Below are 18,982 nucleotides of genomic sequence, written 5' to 3' on the forward strand. Positions count from 1 at the left end.
GTCTCTCCTGATACAGAGACGAGGATGATGATTGACAGGTTTCTTGAGCTGAAACATGGAGAAAAACAAACACACCATCATTCACAGCTAAAGAAAAGTCTGAGTCTCTACAAAGTGAAGAGTATAAAGTTAAAGTGTCAGAAAGAAAACTCACCGATGCTGAGCAAACAGATCAGAGAGAGGACAAAGTGTGCACAAGTCATGGTGCTGGAATTCTGGGGTTGACAGGAACTGAAGCCGCTCTTAAGAACAAGGATTACACTTGATTGGTCGGACTGAAGTGACACTGCACGCCCAACTAAGGAAACATCATCACATGTTCACTGGTAGCTTTGATGTCAGCAGGTTCTGTACATGAGCAGATTCACTGCATCCACTGATAGAAGACTTTTATATTCAACATCTGGATGTAAATCACTGTAAATACACATTAGTCACTAAGAAACACACAGTATAACAACTTAAAGTCATTTTTACAAACAGCATTTACTATTGTGTGTGTTGTTTTTATTAGAAATGCTAACACATTATATGTAAAATGGCGACTCATGAACTGAAGCTTTTCTACATTCATACTGAGCCTCTTTGTGTCGTCCCTGAGTCTGTTCATGTACTTTTTGTCTGAAACTCTTCTCTTTGCTGCTCTTTTCCAGCTAATCCTCATACCTTTACATGTCTTTTTATCAGTAGATCTATATCAGAATGTCTATCTTGTGAAACTTATACTACTTTTGTTGCTGTTGCTGTTTACAGAGAAGGATCTAATTTTAATATTCAGTACCTGTCTTTCTGCATCCTGCTTAAACCACACTAGCTGCTGTCTGTCTCGTTCTACCAAGCTACAGTGGTCAACCACAAAAGCTCACCATCAGAGGGGAGACTCAAAGTCTCATCTTCATAACAATATTTCACAAAGACAGGTGCAAACATGAATTATTAGCAAGTTTAAATATTAGACAAAATATTGTGTTTCTGTGAATTTTTTAAAGACACTTAAAACCTGTTTTCTGGAAACAGTGAGCGTTTGTGATATTGTTGTTGGGAAGTGAAGTCAAATGTATTATTTTTTATGAAAATGTACCTTTTCTCATATTCTAGGGCAGGGGTGTCACTCGTTTTTTGTTCAGGGTCGAAATGTGAACCAGTTTGATCTCATATGGGACATAGAATTTAGGTGGGAAAGATGAGCAATTTCATCATTATTGTGCCCTATTTTTTTTTTAGGTTTTAAAAATTCAAGATTTCAAGTTTGCACTTCCATCTTGATTTTGTGGCAATTTCTTTTATTTCCTTTGGGGAAAATTTAGGGAAAAATTCAGTGTTTTGGAAAAATTTCAGTGTTTTCAACAATTTGCAGTTTAAAAATGACCGTCATAATGTGATTTAAAGATGGAACACAATGACCCATGGTCAATAGTGTGGAGATTCATTGAGTTTTTGTGTTTGGATGGACTATGATATCTACAACTGAATTATATGGCAGTTTACACAATGATTTATATTTTTACTTTCTGCTGAGGGCCGCAATGGTAGTCAAAAGGCTTAGATTTGGCTCCTGATGAATTTAGTCTAAATACCACATGCTAAAAAACAAACAAACTACATGACTCTAACTACAGTACTATATACTACTGCTATGTACTCTATATCATTGTGTTTTGTTTTTAGGAACTTTTAGTTGTTGTTAAAACCATATAAAGAGTGAATAAAATAATCATCTTAATCATAATAGAAGTATCTTATCTGCAATGTGTTTCAACTTTCAAGTTCATTTATGTATTTTAAGTAGGATTTTCCATAGTTCAGTAAATATGTCACATACATACATGTGGGGTGTGGGTGGGCTCAGTAATATAGAGAGACAGGGGAGGGCGGCTTAGGGAGCGCTTCTGATGAGTAATTACTCACAGCCGCAGCGATGTGGCTAATCATCCTTTTTCCTCTAATTATGGTAATAATGGACAACTTTTGGCCCAAACGTGTACATTTTTGTTAAATCTGAGGTTGAGTTTGTGACAATGCAATAACAATAACATTAATACCCTGAGTCATTTACTGTTTTTATTATTTTATTAAACGTTATGATGCAAAGAGGTACAAATTGGTGACTAATTTCAAACAGCAGATGTATTTATTCATGCTGATGTAATAACAATAATTAAACTACTTTTTATTTATGAGCTAAACAAATTACACACAAGTCAAAAAAGAAGCAACAAAGGTAAACACAGAATGTACATTATACAACACACTAACATACAAACAGAAACATTAATCATTCCTCATCTCCATTGATAAATTTCATCTCTTCTTACATTTTGAATATATATTTAAAGCTGTGATAATCCTCAGGCCTCTCTCAGTTACAAACACAAGCCTATCAACTAATGCTTAACTCTGGAGTACACACACTCATTGTTGGTGGTGTTTCGCTGTCGTCGTGTGCGTCTCTGTTGGTTAATATTCACAGCTGCATAGTGAAGGATTTCCTGCTGGAAACAAACATATTTAGCGTTAATTTGAATATAAGACAGTCATGTGTTTTTATATAGCGTCAGACAGTGGTTACCTCTGCATTTGTTGATGATGATGATGAAGATATGGGCTGAAACTCTAGGTTGAAAAAACAGAAAGGTATCGTAATAAGAAGCAAAAAGGTCAAAACATGTAGTTTTATATTTAAATATAATGTTAGTTACCTGTAGGTTGGTTTCTGCTCTTCTTGATCAGTGTGTATAAAATGAAAGCCAATATTAGAATTGAAATGGTGGTAAATACTAAGCCTCCACTCAAGAGATTCACCAAGAGATTTGAGTCTTTACCACCTAGGGAAGATGAGTATTATGTTTTAATAGAAAGTACAATGAAATATCAATAACTGTGAATTCTACAGAAGTTTCTTACCTTGAACGTGGGACACAGTCGTGTTTCTGAAGAGTTCGTGTCCACATGAAGCAACGACACAGAAGTTGAACTCAGCATTAATGTGATCTTTACCTTTTATCATCTTGTCGTACAGACACGTGTGATGGTTTGATCTGGGAATCTTTAAACACTGAGGGGTCCGGTTTTCATGAGGGATCTTTGACTCTTTAACACTGAGTTGGTCCCAACAGCCTCCAGTGAACACTGTACAGTTCAGAGACTGGGATGCAGAACCATCGGCCGACACTTTAACGTCCAAAGTTGAACCTTTAACTGTGACTCTGATTCCTTTATCAAATGTCACCTTACCCTGATCACCATGTGCACAAAAGTACGTTGCTGTGTCAGAAAGCTGCACAGGTGATATTTTTAGGAGAATATCACTTTGATTTATCTCGAGGCTGAAACGTGGGTTTTCTTTAAAATCGCCATAGAAATGACTGGTTGTGCTGTGTTTGTTGATGGTAGCGAGAAGCTCCAGCCTCTGGTCCAATGTTTGCTTGTACCAAAAATATTGGTTTGCATTCTTATAAGAACAAAAACATGTCAGGTTGTTACCAACATCAAATATTATGAAGCCTTTGTCCTGATGAACAGTTGTGTGTTGTTCGGAAAAAGCTGTAAAGAAGAAAAGGAGAAGCTTTCAAACTTCCTGAAGGGTGTAGTTCAATTTCAAATAGAAGCAGAATATTATTAATATAGAAAGTATTAACTTTAATATATAATCAATGGTTTTTAATTGTTTTGCGCACCTGTTTTGTCGAGGAACAGCGAGATCAGTAAGAAGACCAACTGGAGAGGTGTCATCGTGTTGATGTTTGCCGTGTTGAGTGAGAAGCACCTCAATACATTCTTGTTCTCTTCACAGAGGGTGGGACTCACACTGCTGAGTGGAAACTTTACATTTCTGTATCTTCACAGAAATCCTGTGTTTTGGTCAGACCTGAAGATTCCTCTGACGCTCTAAAATCACAGTCAGTGACTTAATTTATTCAGACAACTTTTTTCAGGATATTTTAACTCCTGACATGTGTAGGGATGCATTAAAGCAATCACCTCTGAGGGAGACTGGCAGTTGACAGTTGAAACATGCGAGGAGATAAAATTTCCTGCAAAAAAACTGAATAAAATGATACCTTAACATATAGTTTAATATCTTTTTTTTGCAGCATCTTCTAATCAACACGTTGATGGATTGATTCCATTACTATTCCTGTCCATGTGTTAAACTGTGTTCCATTGTAGCACCTTTCATCCACCTTAGGACACAGGTCTCCAACCTGCTGTGATCAGTAATGAAAGTATAAAAAAACAGTGTTAATGTTTTTTTAAACCGACAATAACGAGACTATTTGAATTAAAATACACGTGTACGAAAACTACTCAAAGTATATTGAGTGTATATTTTAAATAATATTTTTAAGTTTAATTTATTCAGACAACTTTTTTCAGGAAATTTACTTTTAAATTTACTTTAATCTCCTGACATGTTTTGACAGAAAACTGTCAGCCTTCCTCAGAGGCAACTACTGAGGAAGACTGACAGTTGGCAGTCGAATCATGTCAGGAGATTAAAGTAAATAACCTGAAAACATTTGGTTTGTTAAATGAAACTTTAACATATTGTTTCACAAAAAGAAGACAAAATGAACTTGCTTGAACATTTTTGTTACCGAATAAAAACTAAACTACAATTTCATCACATCTATCATTTCTATCCTTTTGTCAGGTTGATGAATGGTAATTTAATCTGTTATATTTTAGTCGACTATATCTGAACCTATTTAGTTGATTAAAACTAGACTATAACTCAAATGGTCCTGATAACTACATTTTGACAGAAACTAAGTTGCATGTTAGTCAAAAGACTATGACTAAAACTAAATCAAATTAACTCTGATGAAAATCTGATGTGTTTAAACTCCATAAGTGATCATTTAGAGAAATGTTTAACTTCCACATGTGCAAACGTCACTCCTGCACTTGACTCATTACTGAAGTAAGATTAGCACAATTTCAATTATATATTTATGATGATTACCTGAATATTTGTTGAAAAGCAGCACCAAACCTGTAAAGAACCTCCTCCATGCTTCCCATTCACCTCATACACAAACAACCAGTCTTCTTCTGTATCTAAAAACAGTAAAAATACCACTAACTTCTTTTTTATGGAATCCAATGTGTTCTTGGAACCACAGATTAGGGTATTTACAAATCAAACATCTGTCCTTAAACTTTCTCCAATGTCTCACCTTTGTAGCAGAGGTTTATGGTTATTCCTCCAGTTAGAGATGTTTCTCTATGACTGGTCGATTGATGAATGGTCCAAACACCTGTCCTCAAACACAAGTATGACTATTTTTATTACAAAAACCCAGATCTGAATATTTAAAAACAGACAGCCACAAAGAAAGACCAAAGTGGAGAGTGTAGAAGAACATTGAGGCTCATTTGTGTCATTTCTGTGGTCGGGACTTGAACGTACTTCATACAGTTTGATACAGCCTGAGGATCAAAGGCCTACTGCGAGGATGGAGTACTGACTCTACAGAGACTTCCTGGTTGAAACCACAGAGAGAACAAGAGCAATGCCCATACATGCATTGGCTAAATATGTTTCTCGTCAGTTTCTGAGCAACTCCACCCACTCAGTCACATCTCAGACCAGAGAACAGTCGGTGAGAGTAGCTCAGTGAACAGCTAGACTTCCTTCAACTTTTATTTTACATCAACTTAGTTACTCTTTAAGGGGAAAAACAAGCTTTGTTGGATCAAATATTCTTTGCCAATCTACAGTGTTTAAGACAAACTAAATCCCAAAACTACATTTTTCCTGTTGAAACCAATGTATTTGTGTAAGAAGAACTGTTGGTGATTGATTCTTGTCCATCTCTTGACATTTTAGTCAAAGTATATCAATTTGGTGCATTTTGTTGTTAAATTGTATGAGTAACTGCCTTCTGGCTTGAAACCCAGCAACTAAACTCTAATTTTGCTATTGGCTATTATTCTTACATCACAAATTAGTTCTGTTGGTCCCGCCCCTCCTATAAAAAGCTAGCACCTGTGGACTCTCCAGTCTGCAGTGAGTAGATTGAGAGAATTGTGAATAGAAAGGAATAACACGTGTTGAGTAGCTAGTTAGCGTAGCATAGATTGTTAATTTATAATATAGATTGAGCGTGTCTTACCTGCTCCAGGAGCCCCACCCATAAGCATTTTTTGAATTTCAGGCCCATACTCATGTCAGTCAAATCCTTTTGGTTCAGTTACTCTTTAAATATTTGCCTCAACACCTTTCAGCAAATAAAAACCTTCTATATCAGAAGTGTCAGACTTATTTTGGTTCAGGGGCAAAGGGCAGGAGTTGAGAAAAAAAAAAATTCATTTTAAGTTTTTTTTAATGCCAATGGTTGATGAAGCGCTCTGAACCAAAGAGAATGAGTCCACACATATTTTTACTTATTGCCTTGAAAAGATTTTGTGATACATTTTGTACTGCTTGTTATGGTGTGAACACTGCGGACATGAAGTCAAGTTTTAGTTTTTTTGTTTTTTTAACAATGATTCATGTTTTCTCTGTAACTTTTCTCCTGTGGGCCGAATTGGATGCTCTAAAGGGCCGGTTTTGGCCCCCGGGCCTTGAGTATGACACACAAGTTGTTTATGAACATTACAAGTCAGATCTGCAGCCTTAGTTAATGTTACTGTATCCAACAGTCAGAGTGATAGGTGTGAAGCAGTCTGGTCATCAATGCTAGTGTGACAGCAGTGCATGAAAACTCTGCACACGTCCTGTATGAGACCACAGACTTCTGTCAGTCAACCACACAGCTGCTGAAAACAGTCACTTCTCAGAGATGGATGTAGTGTGTGTCAGTTTTTAAAGGTTACGTTCTTAGTGTAGTAATGAGTGGAGTTTGCATGTTCTCCACAAATATGTTCCTTCTTATGGTCCTGAAAGCACCACAGGCCCAGTGAATGATCATAAAAACCAGCAAAACATTACATGTAGGAACATTAGCCAAACTCAGACTATGGTTAAATATAAAACTTTGTATATATGTGGCTGCATCCATTCCACACATGGTCCTAAGTACTTGACGCGATGATGAAGTATTTTCTTTTATTTTGCAGCTTGGTGACACAACGAACAGTTCAAATGAAAAAAGTGGGCATTACTTTTCTCTTTGTGGTTTTAAAAAAAGATGCTTCTGCAGTGTTGTTGTGTATGTGTTATGTATCCCAGCCTCACGGATACATGATTATCTGAACCATAAACACTCTTCCTAGAGTCCCCTGTCCAGTATCCTTAGAAACCACTAATGTGCCTTACCCATCTTGGGAACACTTTACTTGAAGTTTTATACATAAAGCTGACTTTATGCTGTCATTTTTATGAATAAGGTGTTATGAAAGCTGTCATTGAGTGATGTTTGTTAAGCTAACCCTTTGTTACCTTAACCCCTAACCCTAAAGCCTGATATATGGCTCCGCGTCAAATCAACGTAGTAGCCGCACTCAGTGCTCTACGTAGACATAGACCCTCTGCTGTAATGTGACGTGCGCCTCCCAAAAATCCTGACTACATGTCAAGGCAACGCAGAACATAAGGGCTGTGATTGCTCCTCTTCAAACCTCAGCCCCGGTCACTGGCTTCTGCGGCAGGGCGATGCCGTAGCCGCACGAAGCGCTCTACATTGACGTAAACCCCCAAGCCTTAACCTGACATGCGCCTTCCAAAAATCCCGATTGGGCGTCGAGGGGATGCGGAACGTAAGCGCTGTTATTGGTCAGCTCCAAACCCCAGCCCGGTCACTGCTTTTCCAGTCAACACTGCTGTTTCATCGTTTTGGGGAGCGATACGAGAGTTGTTTCTACAGTAGATTGAGTCAAAGAGAGAACCGAGATGGACAGAAAGTGCCAGAGTTTTATTATTTCCTTTCATGGCTAAAGCTCACGTGAAGCACCGCCAAACGGAGCCAGTCACAGTCAAAAAGTGTGTGTTTACTGTTATCACTACTCTGCCTCGTCTCTGTACCTACAGTGTGTTTGTGTGTGTGTGTTATTAACAGTAAACAATGACCGACGTGCTGTGGAGGCTACCAGAGGAGCAGACATGATGTTATGTTTAAAGCGAGTTTTATACCGCGGCTCTGCTCCCAACTCACTGCTTCCCTCTCCACTCTACGTCGGGGTCAAAGCCCCATTGACCTCAGCGTGACCGTCGACTGGAGCGTTCAAAAGTGTGCTCGATACACTTTTATACTTTGTTTGCATGTTTTTATGTTTTGAAACCGTTTTCATTTTTGTGTCCAACAATACACTCATGGTTAGGTACAGTAGTTAAGTAATAATCCAGAAATACATTACATTTTAAGATGCTTAAAAAATGTAAAACATTGTTTTTTGTGACTGGAAGATAAACGAGAGCTTTTAATTATTATTATTATAACTATGAAACAAACACACACACACAGAACCTCTAGCGGCATGGCGGCCAATCGCATAGCGATGTTTCCTCGACGCAGAACTACAGTTGGCCAACCGCTACATCACGTTGATGGCATAGGTCCTGACGCAGAAGCATATATCAGGCTTAACCCTACCTAACCTCACTAGATCCCTCCACCTAACCCAATAAATACCGACATACTAGCTGCAAAGATTTCATAATTTAGCAAACAACACTTATGACGGCATAATGCCAGCCTTATATATAAAACATCAAGTAAATATTTAATATCACCAGAATTTGGCTGAAAACTGTAATGAAAGACTAAGATATTATTGTAGAAATACACCTATTGGTTAGGAAGGGAAGACTTTATGACAGAAGTCAATAAAAAGTGTTTTGTCTTTTTGGAGTTATTATATATATTTTTTTTAGATGAACTGTGAAATGTGGTTTTTACATCATTAGCAAAGGAACAGAAAAAGAAGGAGAGGATAACTAGCTAATTTTAGAAAATAGAATTAGAATTTATCTGGCCAAAAAACTCAAATTATGACATCACATGATATTTGTACCAATGAGTGAGAATAAAGAATACGTTTATTTGTAGAATAAAATGCATATATATATATATATATATATATATATATATATATATATATATATATATATATATATATATAAAATGATAGTAAATATAATGATTAATTAAATAATAACGATAAGATAATGTATTGCATGCAGGAGTTCCCTTAAAACGTGAGGTGGCATTTGAGCAAACAAAGCTGGAAATCATGTTAAATGTACACATTCCTTAAAAGTGTTTGGTCTCACCTATACAAAACAATTCAGAATTTTGGTCACTGAGGGTGACGTCAGAGCTGCCTAAGAATCTTCAGGTCTGAACAAAACACAGGATTTCTGTGAAGATACAGAAATGTAAAGTTTCCACTCAGCAGTGTGAGTCCCACCCTCTGTGAAGAGAACAAGAATGTATTGAGGTGCTTCTCACTCAACACGGCAAACATCGACACGATGACACCTCTCCAGTTGGTCTTCTTACTGATCTTGCTGAACCTCGACAAAAAAGGTGCGCATTATTTTTTAAATAATTGATTTATGTACTTTAGGTGAAATTTAATTACACTCATTCTTTCTCTCTCTCTTTTTTAAATTTTATTTTTCAGCTTTAATGGAAATTTCCAATCAGAACTCAACTCTTCTTCTGGACGAAAAGTTAATAGTAGTGAAAGTCGGCGACAACTTGAATCTCACCTGTTTCTACAACAATGCAAAGATGTATTTTTTGTACAAGCAAACATTGGACCAGAGGCTGCACCTCATCTCCAGTGCTTATAAACAGGGTCAGTTCTTTTCTTTCAATGGCGATTTTAAAGAAAACCCACGTTTCAGACAGGAGATTACTGAACGTGATAATCAAATAAAAATATCACCTGTGCAGTTTTCTGACACAGCAACGTACTTTTGTGCACATGGTGAGCTGGGTAAGGTTACATTTGAGAAAGGAACCAGAGTCAGAGTTAAAGGTTCATCTTTGGACGTTAAAGTGTCGGCTGATGGTTCTGCATCCCAGTCTCTGAACTGTACAGTGTTCACTGGAGGCTGTTGGGACCAACTCAGTGTTAAAGAGTCAAAGATCCCTCATGAAAACCGGACCCCTCAGTGTTTAAGGATTCCCAGATCAAACCGTCACACGTGTCTGTACAACAAGATGATAAAAGGTAAAGATCACATTAATGCTGAGTTCAACTTCTGTGCTATTGCTTCATGTGGACACGAACTCTTCAGAAACACAACTGTGTTCTTCGTTGAAGGTGAGAAACTTCTCTCGTGTTACATTTTGACATATTTTGTAACTCAAATTGATTGATTTTACTACTTTTCCCAGCTGTTGATCATTCACTGAAGATGGTGCATATCTTGGGTGGAGCTTTAGCATTTAACATCATTTTAATTCTAATATTGGCTTTTGTCTTATACACACTGTACAAGAAAAGCCAACGCACAGGTAACTGACATCATATTTAAACACAAAGCTGCATATATTGACCTTTTGGACACTAATTAAATTATATATTTTTTATTTTCCGACCAGTCGTGTCATCATCATCATCAGCACCAAACACAGAGGTGACCACTGACTCTAAAGTGTATTTTAAAGTATTTTTCTGCACACTGGTAATGGATTCATGTGTTTGTTTCTAGGAGGAAATCCTTCACTATGCAGCTTTAAATGTTATTCAAGTGAGCAAAACAGGACGGAAACGAAACATCACCAAAACTGAGTGTGTGTACTCTACAGTGAAAAATTAGATAGTTTTAGTCTCTCTGATAATTAATCTTTTTTTAATCAATATATCTGCAGCTCAATGTTATGGTTTTACTTCATGATAATTTCATTTCTTCTAATTTTTACTTTTCCTGTGCTTTGGAAATATTCATTGAGATATGTGTATAAATTCTATATAATTGTGTTTAGGTGTTGCTAAGATGTGAATTGGGATTGTTGTTGAATAAAAATAAGTTCAAATCAGTTTATGCTTCCAATTGCCCCATTTTGTTGAGCTTTACTGTAGTTCATGTGAGGCTACACTCAGACTGCAGGCAAATACGACCCAACTCAAATTTTTTTTTTTTGCCAATAGGCAAATTGTATCCGAGCTGTTAAAGACAGTTCACATTGCACAAATAAGTTTTTTTTAATTACGACTGAGGCTTCTTTCAGACGTGAATTGGGATTGTTGTTGAATAAAAATAAGTTCAAATCAGTTTATGCTTCCAATTGCCTCATTTTGTTGAGCTTTACTGTAGTTCATGTGAGGCTACACTGCAAATTGTATTCGAGCTGTTAATGACAGTTCACATTGCACAAATAAGATTTTTTTAATTACGACTGAGGCTTATTTCATATGTGCCCTGAAATCCGATATGTACTGTATCTAAATATTTTTTCAATGCGACTGCTGTTTGAATGGCCTGTATCGTCACGTATTACCTCAGAATCATTTTTGCGCATGTGGTTCAGATTCAGTTCCTTCTGTAAACTGATTGAAGTTGCACTTATTGTGTAATATGAAGATGTACACAAAAATCTGAATCTGAATTGTGCATAATGACCTGTTGTCTGAACGTAGCGTTCACACCAAACACGTGGAAAGCAACGAAAGCTGCAGGTTTACATTCACAATACATGGTGGACATGCTTCTAGGGAGCGTCGGAGGTTCCGCTGTGAATCCCGCGCCTCCTGTGCGGCGCGTTTTGAAGCTTTTTCACGCGGCGGGGCCTTTAAACGTGCGTCCGGCGCCTTCAACGCAGCCAATGCTGGAGTTGGGATTGTTGAACTTTTGAGGCATATCACGGCACGTCGACCAATCAAGAGCATTCCCCAACCATGATGTTTCAGAATAATGAGAAGAAGAAAAAAACACTAACCGGAGGTGGAGACAATTGAATAGGCACTCTTTGCTGGAATATAGCGCCTATAGTTGGGGTCCTAGTCGGAGATGAGGACGCCGATGCGGGTCAGCAGGTTGTCAAACTGGGCATGAGAGAGACGGAAGTAGCGCTGAAAGCGACTCTCATCCGAGCGCAGCTCTGGTGAATCCAGAAACAGTGCAGAGGCGCAATGAAATCCAAGCCACTCACTGGTTAATGTAGAGCCGATGAACGATGAACTAATTTTTGGTTTTGTTGGTTAACTAATAAAAACTAAAATGTAATTTTGTCACATGGGACGAAATCCTATCAGAACAAAGTTTACTTTTACTGTGTGGAAGGCGGGACAAGTCGTTAAGTGATCCAATAGGGAGTAAGCTGATTGTGTTTGTAGATGTAAGAAGACTTTCTGTGTGTATTTACAAAAAATAATATTGTTCCATATCAGGTTAAACAATGGTAGTGGAATCCTTAAAACATTGCATAAACTATGTTTCATATTCTAGTGGACTAAAATCTCCTTGTCATTGAGTGACTATAACTAAACTATAATAATTCTGATGACTTAATCAAAGTCAAATTTAATAAAAAAAGACTATGGATAAAACTAAATGAAAATTTGTTCTCAAAACAAACACTGGTTGTTAATTTTTCCATTGTTGAATATGATGCAATGGGACTATAACTTTTTCTTTTCAATAATAACTACAGTAACACAACTTTTTCCTGCTCATTGATTTATTGTACAAGAGATGAAACTAATATGGTATACAGCAATGCAAAAAAGTGCCATAGTTATTCTGTCAGAGAGGTGAGGTGCTGGAGTCGAGGGGGTGCAGAGTTGTTTTGTAACAGGAAGTGTCTTTAAACAATAAAACTGAAGAGTGAAAAACTGTCCAAACAGTAATCAGAATAATGGTCTCAGGGAAAAACACATTAGAAGAACCTGGGAACATGAGAAGCTATAATTCAAGACTTGAAGGACAATCCAACAGCAAACAGATTGTGAACAAACACTCCTGGGATAGCGCAGGGAAGGCAATCAAGGAATGAGAAACACTTCAGTAGAAACAGGAAAAAACTACTCAATCACTGTGAATCAACACACAAACAGAACAGAGGGTGAAATACACAAGGAGGACCATAACCAGGGGTGAACATAAGTGGTGCAAAAAAACCAAACAAATACTGAAATTTGCATTTGGACACCAAAAATTTGAGGATAGATAAAAGTGAATGATGGGGGCGAGCTTCCTATTGGTTGCTGATATATTTTAGATTTGTATGTAACTCATCTGGGAGCAGACTCAGCTGAGTCAGCTAAGCACATTGAACAGGAAGGGAGGGAGAGAGACAATACGAGTAAAAATATGAAGGATCCACCTAAACAACAACATTACTGATGGTAATCATGGATATGGACCCAGATCTATATAAACACTGGAAACAAAACTCAGACTGTGATTATTTTACGGAGACTGAATTAAATGTGGAAACCAAGAGTAAAAAAGGTCTGTCATTTATTCATTTCAATTGCTAGGTGGTGGGGTGATTAAAGATTACATTAAATTTAAATTCAAAGTGTTTATTGTCATATGTGCTGTTAGAAACACGTTTTCCTGTACAATGAAATTACTACCTTGCTTATGAACTAAGATATAATACAATGAAATTACTACCTTGCTTATGAACTAAGATTTAATAATGTGTTTATACAAGTTAAATCTAACAGTGGAAAATACAACACTGCCAATAGAACTAACAACAGCTGGATTAACCTTGACGTAGAGACAAAACAAGCTGCAAACTTGTGTCCAAAAGAGACATTCCCGAGTGGTGACACTATGGATGAAAAGGGAAAACCTTCCAAACACCTTCGAAAGAGGAACTATTCTTGAACTGGAGGAATGCTAACAACGTCTGGCAGGGAACAAGGCCAACACGAACAACGATAGAGGAGGAGGAATAAAAACAAGACAACACTGACTACAGATGAGAATACACAAGAAAGAACTCAAGAATGTTTGACCAGAGAGACATGTAAACCCATGTAAATTTGCGATGGTAAAACAGGGGACGGGACCCAGATAAGCAAACTGCTTCTCTCGTCTCCTTTTTCGGCATGTACAAAAAAAAAAAAAAAAGTGAATGTAACCATGTCGGAAATAAACTGATTAAATAAAAAAATAATGATAAAATATTTATTCAGACATAGAAACTTAGAGGTGGAGATGAGAGAAATGAGTGAAAGAAAAATGAACAAAGTTTGGACACATTTTAATGTGATGGATTATTCCAGAACAGAGTATAGACTGAGCCATGTAAACGTTTCACATTACACAGGCATGAGAGCAGTTCATCCATCATTGACACTAACTTGATGGTTCTCAAACTTTTTTTATTGCACCTCCTTGAAAGGAAATTTCAACAAAATGAGTCAAAAAAAGGAACCTTTATTGAAAAAGAAAATATTGTGACTAATTTTAAAAATAAAATAAAAAAACAAGCATTAAATGTGCCACCACATATTGTGAAAGACTAAAAATGGTTATTAAACCTTTATTTTACCAGGAAGTCTGGTAAGATAAATCTATTTGGAAAAACACAAACTATTTAATATATAATGTATTATATGATGACAACATTCTGTAGGATAACAACCATCAGTGTTTTAAAATAGTAAAGGTTCTGTGTATGTTATTGTATTTGGTTTTCAGATATTTATAGGATTAGTTTTCAGTCCTTTTATTAAAAGCTTCATATTCTTTGAGGCTTTGGAGAACACAGGCTTTTTAACCATATTCAGCTTAAATGAAAATATATTTCACATTATTTATTCATCCATCTATTATGTTCCTCCTGTGAGGGGGTTTTTGAAAAACGTGAGCACCAAGGAACAACCCCAGGTACTCCTCTGAGCAATAGATCAAAAAGTTATGTGTACCCTAGATTACAACCCATTCACAGAGAGAAACCAGAGACACACAAACAAAGTAACAGGAAAACAGTCAGTGCAGACAGAGGCTGATGTGGTTTTTACAGGATGTAGAAAACATGCAGTCCCACCTAAACACACAAAGAGCAACTGACCACTGACTATTTATTGGTAAATGTTTAAATTATGATGAGAAACTTTGCATTAGTCATGTGAGACACAGTTTTAAAAGTACAAAAAGTGTTCAACAACAGAAAAAAAGAAAACAGTGGATTTCCTGATAATGGATTAGAACAACATCTGATTCCAATAAACACCTATCATTGCAAAAGTGTATGCTATACTTTAAAATAATGCTGTCCTGAATTATATAAAGTTTTACAATTTACAGCATTGTCTCAGCACATTAATAAAGTTTTATTATATAACATCATCAGCTGTGTGTGTTTGTTTGTGATTAATGTATATTTTCAGTGATTTACATCCAGATGTTGAATATCAAAGTCTTCTATCAGTGGATGCAGTGAATCTGCTCATGTACAGAACCTGCTGACATCAAAGCTACCAGTGAACATGTGATGATGTTTCCTTAGTTGGGCGTGCAGTGTCACTTCAGTCCGACCAATCAAGTGTAATCCTTGTTCTTAAGAGCGGCTTCAGTTCCTGTCAACCCCAGAATTCCAGCACCATGACTTGTGCACACTTTGTCCTCTCTCTGATCTGTTTGCTCAGCATCGGTGAGTTTTCTTTCTGACACTTTAACTTTATACTCTTCACTTTGTAGAGACTCAGACTTTTCTTTAGCTGTGAATGATGGTGTGTTTGTTTTTCTCCATGTTTCAGCTCAAGAAACCTGTCAATCATCGTCCTCGTCTCTGTATCAGGAGAGACGTTTGATTTCAGTTAATGTTGGTGACAATGTAACTCTGCAGTGTTTATATGAGGATGATGATGATGCATCATTGATCTATTGGTACAAACAGCCTCTGGGGAAACAACCAAAGATAATTTCTACATACCTTAAATATAAAAAAGAAGGAACGTTCCATGATGAATTTTTGAATAACACACGCTTAACATTAAATATGACAGACAACACTTTATACCTAAAAATTTCTGATGTGAAAGCTTCAGACTCAGCTACTTACTACTGTTTAAAATACAGCTATCAGTTTAAGATGCAGTTTTCAGAGGGAACCACTGTTGTTGTAAAAGATGCAAATTCTTTCATTAACGCTTTTGTCCAACAATCAGACTCTGAGACAATCCATTCAGGACAATCAGTGACTCTAAAGTGCACAGCATCCACTGGGAGCTGTGATGGAGAATACAGTGTTTACTGGTTCAAGAACTCTGAGGATCATCATCCAAGTCTCATCTACACCCAAAGTGACAACAGTGATCAGTGTGAGAGGAAAACAAATAAAACACACACCTGTGTCTACAACCTGTCATTGAACAACCTGGATCAGTCTAATGCTGGAACCTACTACTGTGCAGTTACTGTGTGTGGACGCATCGTGTTTGGAAATGGAGCCAGACTAAAGCTCAAAGGTAAGATCCTCCATTGCTGGTTTTCTTTTTGAACATGTAATAATACATACTCATCAATAATAGAAGTTTAAGGAGATTCTTTAACAATTGCAAGATAAGTGAAATAATTAGCAGTATTTCATAATATACCAATAAATCAAAACCTTTCACTTCCAATTTTTTGAACCAATGCTCAAACTACAAAACTGTCATTTCCTCATTTTGTCTTCGTGTCTGATTTCCTGCAGATAAATCAACTCCAGAGTATATCTTGAGTGCAGCTTTGTTTCTCAGCACCACACTGGTTATTGTTCTAACTTATCTAATATATAAGATGCATAAGAAAACAAGCAGAGGATCCACAGGTACGATAGCTACAACTCTTCACCTCTTTGTTCTTTAAATGTGAATTTTTTTCGTGATAAACACTTTGTCTTCTTTGGTCTTTTTTCAGCATCAGTCACAGAGGTACGTTTTAATAGCTCAGCATGCTTTTAAATCACTTCCTCTGAACGTTTCTGACATGTTTTATTCTTCCTTATCAGGACATCAGCCAACGCACAGAAGACCTGAACTATGCTGCTTTGAGCTTTAACCCACCCAGCAGATCTCACACTCAGAGACAGAACGAGTGTGTGTACTCTGGTGTTAACATGTCGTAGACACACTTAGAAGTGTGTGGAGATGCATATTTGGACTTTTTTTTTTTTTATTTTGAAAGCTTTTTTTTTCTCCTTCAGTTAAAACCAATTTAAACCATCAGTTTCATTATGGCCAGGTCATCTGCATAGCTGTACTTGGTTGACATTTCTTTTTCATTTTCATCAAGTTTTCTCTTAAAGCTGCAGTATGTAGAATTCTGCCTCCGCTTCCTGTTTCAAAACAGAAACTTAACTTAACCTCCCTTAACGACATCCTGTGTGTCGCTCTTTGTGACTTTTTCTCAATAGAGACGAGTGACAAATGTAAGGACTTTATTTTATTTTTATTTTTTATTTATTCAGTTCATTTCCGACATGGTTGCAAAGGAAAGGGAGACGGAAAAAGCAGTTTGCTTATCTAAATCCGTCCAGTTTTTAACACAGTAAATTTGACATCAAAGCATGTTTCTTTCCTGGTCGAACATTCTTATCTTCTTCATACCACAATTATGTTTTTTTTTTTTTTTTTGTCCCTTTTTTGTCCCGTTGTTATCCGTATCCCCTCGGGCTTTTTTTTTCCAGGCGTTGTTTATGTTCCTCCAGCTCTCCAAACGAAAAGTTCTTCTTCTTTCAAAGTACCTTGATATCCTCGGAAAGCCGTCTCAGCATACGATCCATCAGAATGGCACATACCCCCATCATTAACAGTTATCTTACATTTTGCAGAGTGTTCTGGCTTGAATGCACGTCTCACAGCTCACAGAGGCGGTTGTGATCCCAGCTGCCGCTCAGGGCAGTCTGACAACCATCACTTTGTATTAAGGCTGTAAAATAATCTGCGTCTGTTCTCTCCATCTTGAACAAGCTTCTCTAAGGTTTACCTGTGATGATCTGTTCACACTCTCGCTCTGAAGCCAGTACGTGAGGCAGACCCTGCACAGTCAGGGGGATCCACAAAGATGCAAAGTGGTCCATTCCTCTCATGTATAATTGTGTCTTTAGACTGTTGCTTTGCTACCTCAGTCTTCCTATTTCCTTTGCTTTGCTGTGTAACCCCTGTGCCTAACGCTGCGATGGAGACTTCCGCTGGAACGTCCACCATTGCACTTTTACTATTGATGGTACGTGAGTGTGCTTGACTTCAGTCGAGCAGCCAATAGCAACACCCAAAACAGTGCATGGAGTACTCTGTTTGTAGAAAGATCTCTGATTGGAGCAGGGATTCACTGTCCACTCAGAACACATTGGATTACAATATGTTCAAAGATGATTAGGTTTTTTTGACCAAATGATGCAAAAAAAAAGAAGTAAACTTACATACTGCAGCTTTAACCTAGCGTTGGCCTCTCCCAAATTATGCGAAGTCAGCATTTTGGTGACACACTTTGTATTTCCCATACTGTAAAATGTTCCATCTGATCGGATCAGTCTTGTCTTTAAAAGGTGGAGGGAACAGATTTGTTCAGTTCCCACAGAACTTTAAACACAAGGAGATTTACAGCAGTGACTTTTTATCTAAATTTATTTCTTGGGGAGAATGCTTTTTGCTTCTCTTCTTACTGGAATTTTATTCATTTGGTTTTTGCCCACAATACACTTTTTTTCTAAGTCTTAAGCAGGATTTTTAAGTCCATCTCAAACAGGTTGATTTGATCTTGACCTGTGATGGTTGTGTGTATTGTGTAGAGAACAGACTGAGATCAACTGAACTCTCCCTGTGGTTTATTACAAGCTTGTATTTGAAGTTTCATTCACTGCTGAAAGAAGTTTCCATCAGTGGAAAGTTCACCTTTTGCTTTTACCACAGCACTGAGAGGTAAACAGTGCTGTCAGTCGAGGTGTCGCTTCAAAGAAATTCACACACCTCTGCTACAACATTACAGCCTATTTTAACCTTATTATTGTTTTGTGTTTTTCTCTCAAACTTCAAATCTCCAGCACAGGAAAAATGATCTGCAATCATTTGTATTCATGAGTTTCTCCCAGAAAATGTGATGTTTAATTTTTTTTAATTCTCCCAAAACTCAACTTAC

At 37.1% G+C, this 18,982-nt stretch overlaps 1 protein-coding gene across 1 annotated transcript; it reads left to right on the top strand.

Annotated features, from left to right (window-relative positions):
- Positions 1–15,301: 15,301 nt before the first annotated feature.
- Positions 15,302–16,987, top strand: LOC114480200 (immunoglobulin kappa light chain-like). The gene is made up of 5 exons (XM_028474115.1): positions 15,302–15,512; positions 15,619–16,329; positions 16,557–16,673; positions 16,763–16,776; positions 16,854–16,987. Exons 1-5 carry the CDS (start codon positions 15,464–15,466, stop codon positions 16,968–16,970), a joined length of 1,008 nt encoding a protein of 335 aa, XP_028329916.1. The 5' UTR covers positions 15,302–15,463; the 3' UTR covers positions 16,971–16,987.
- The last annotated feature ends 1,995 nt before the right edge of the window (positions 16,988–18,982 follow it).

The sequence above is a fragment of the Gouania willdenowi genome, chromosome 18 (genome assembly GCF_900634775.1).
Source record: "Gouania willdenowi chromosome 18, fGouWil2.1, whole genome shotgun sequence".
Classification (NCBI taxonomy): Eukaryota; Metazoa; Chordata; class Actinopteri; order Blenniiformes; family Gobiesocidae; genus Gouania; species Gouania willdenowi.

Coding starts and splice junctions, on each gene's coding strand:
- LOC114480200 (XM_028474115.1), top strand. CDS start 15,464: ATGACTTGTGCACACTTTGTCCTCTCTCTGATCTGTTTGCTCAGCATC. Junction 15,513..15,618: donor GATCTGTTTGCTCAGCATCG/GTGAGTTTTCTT, acceptor TCCATGTTTCAG/CTCAAGAAACCTGTCAATCA. Junction 16,330..16,556: donor AGCCAGACTAAAGCTCAAAG/GTAAGATCCTCC, acceptor GATTTCCTGCAG/ATAAATCAACTCCAGAGTAT.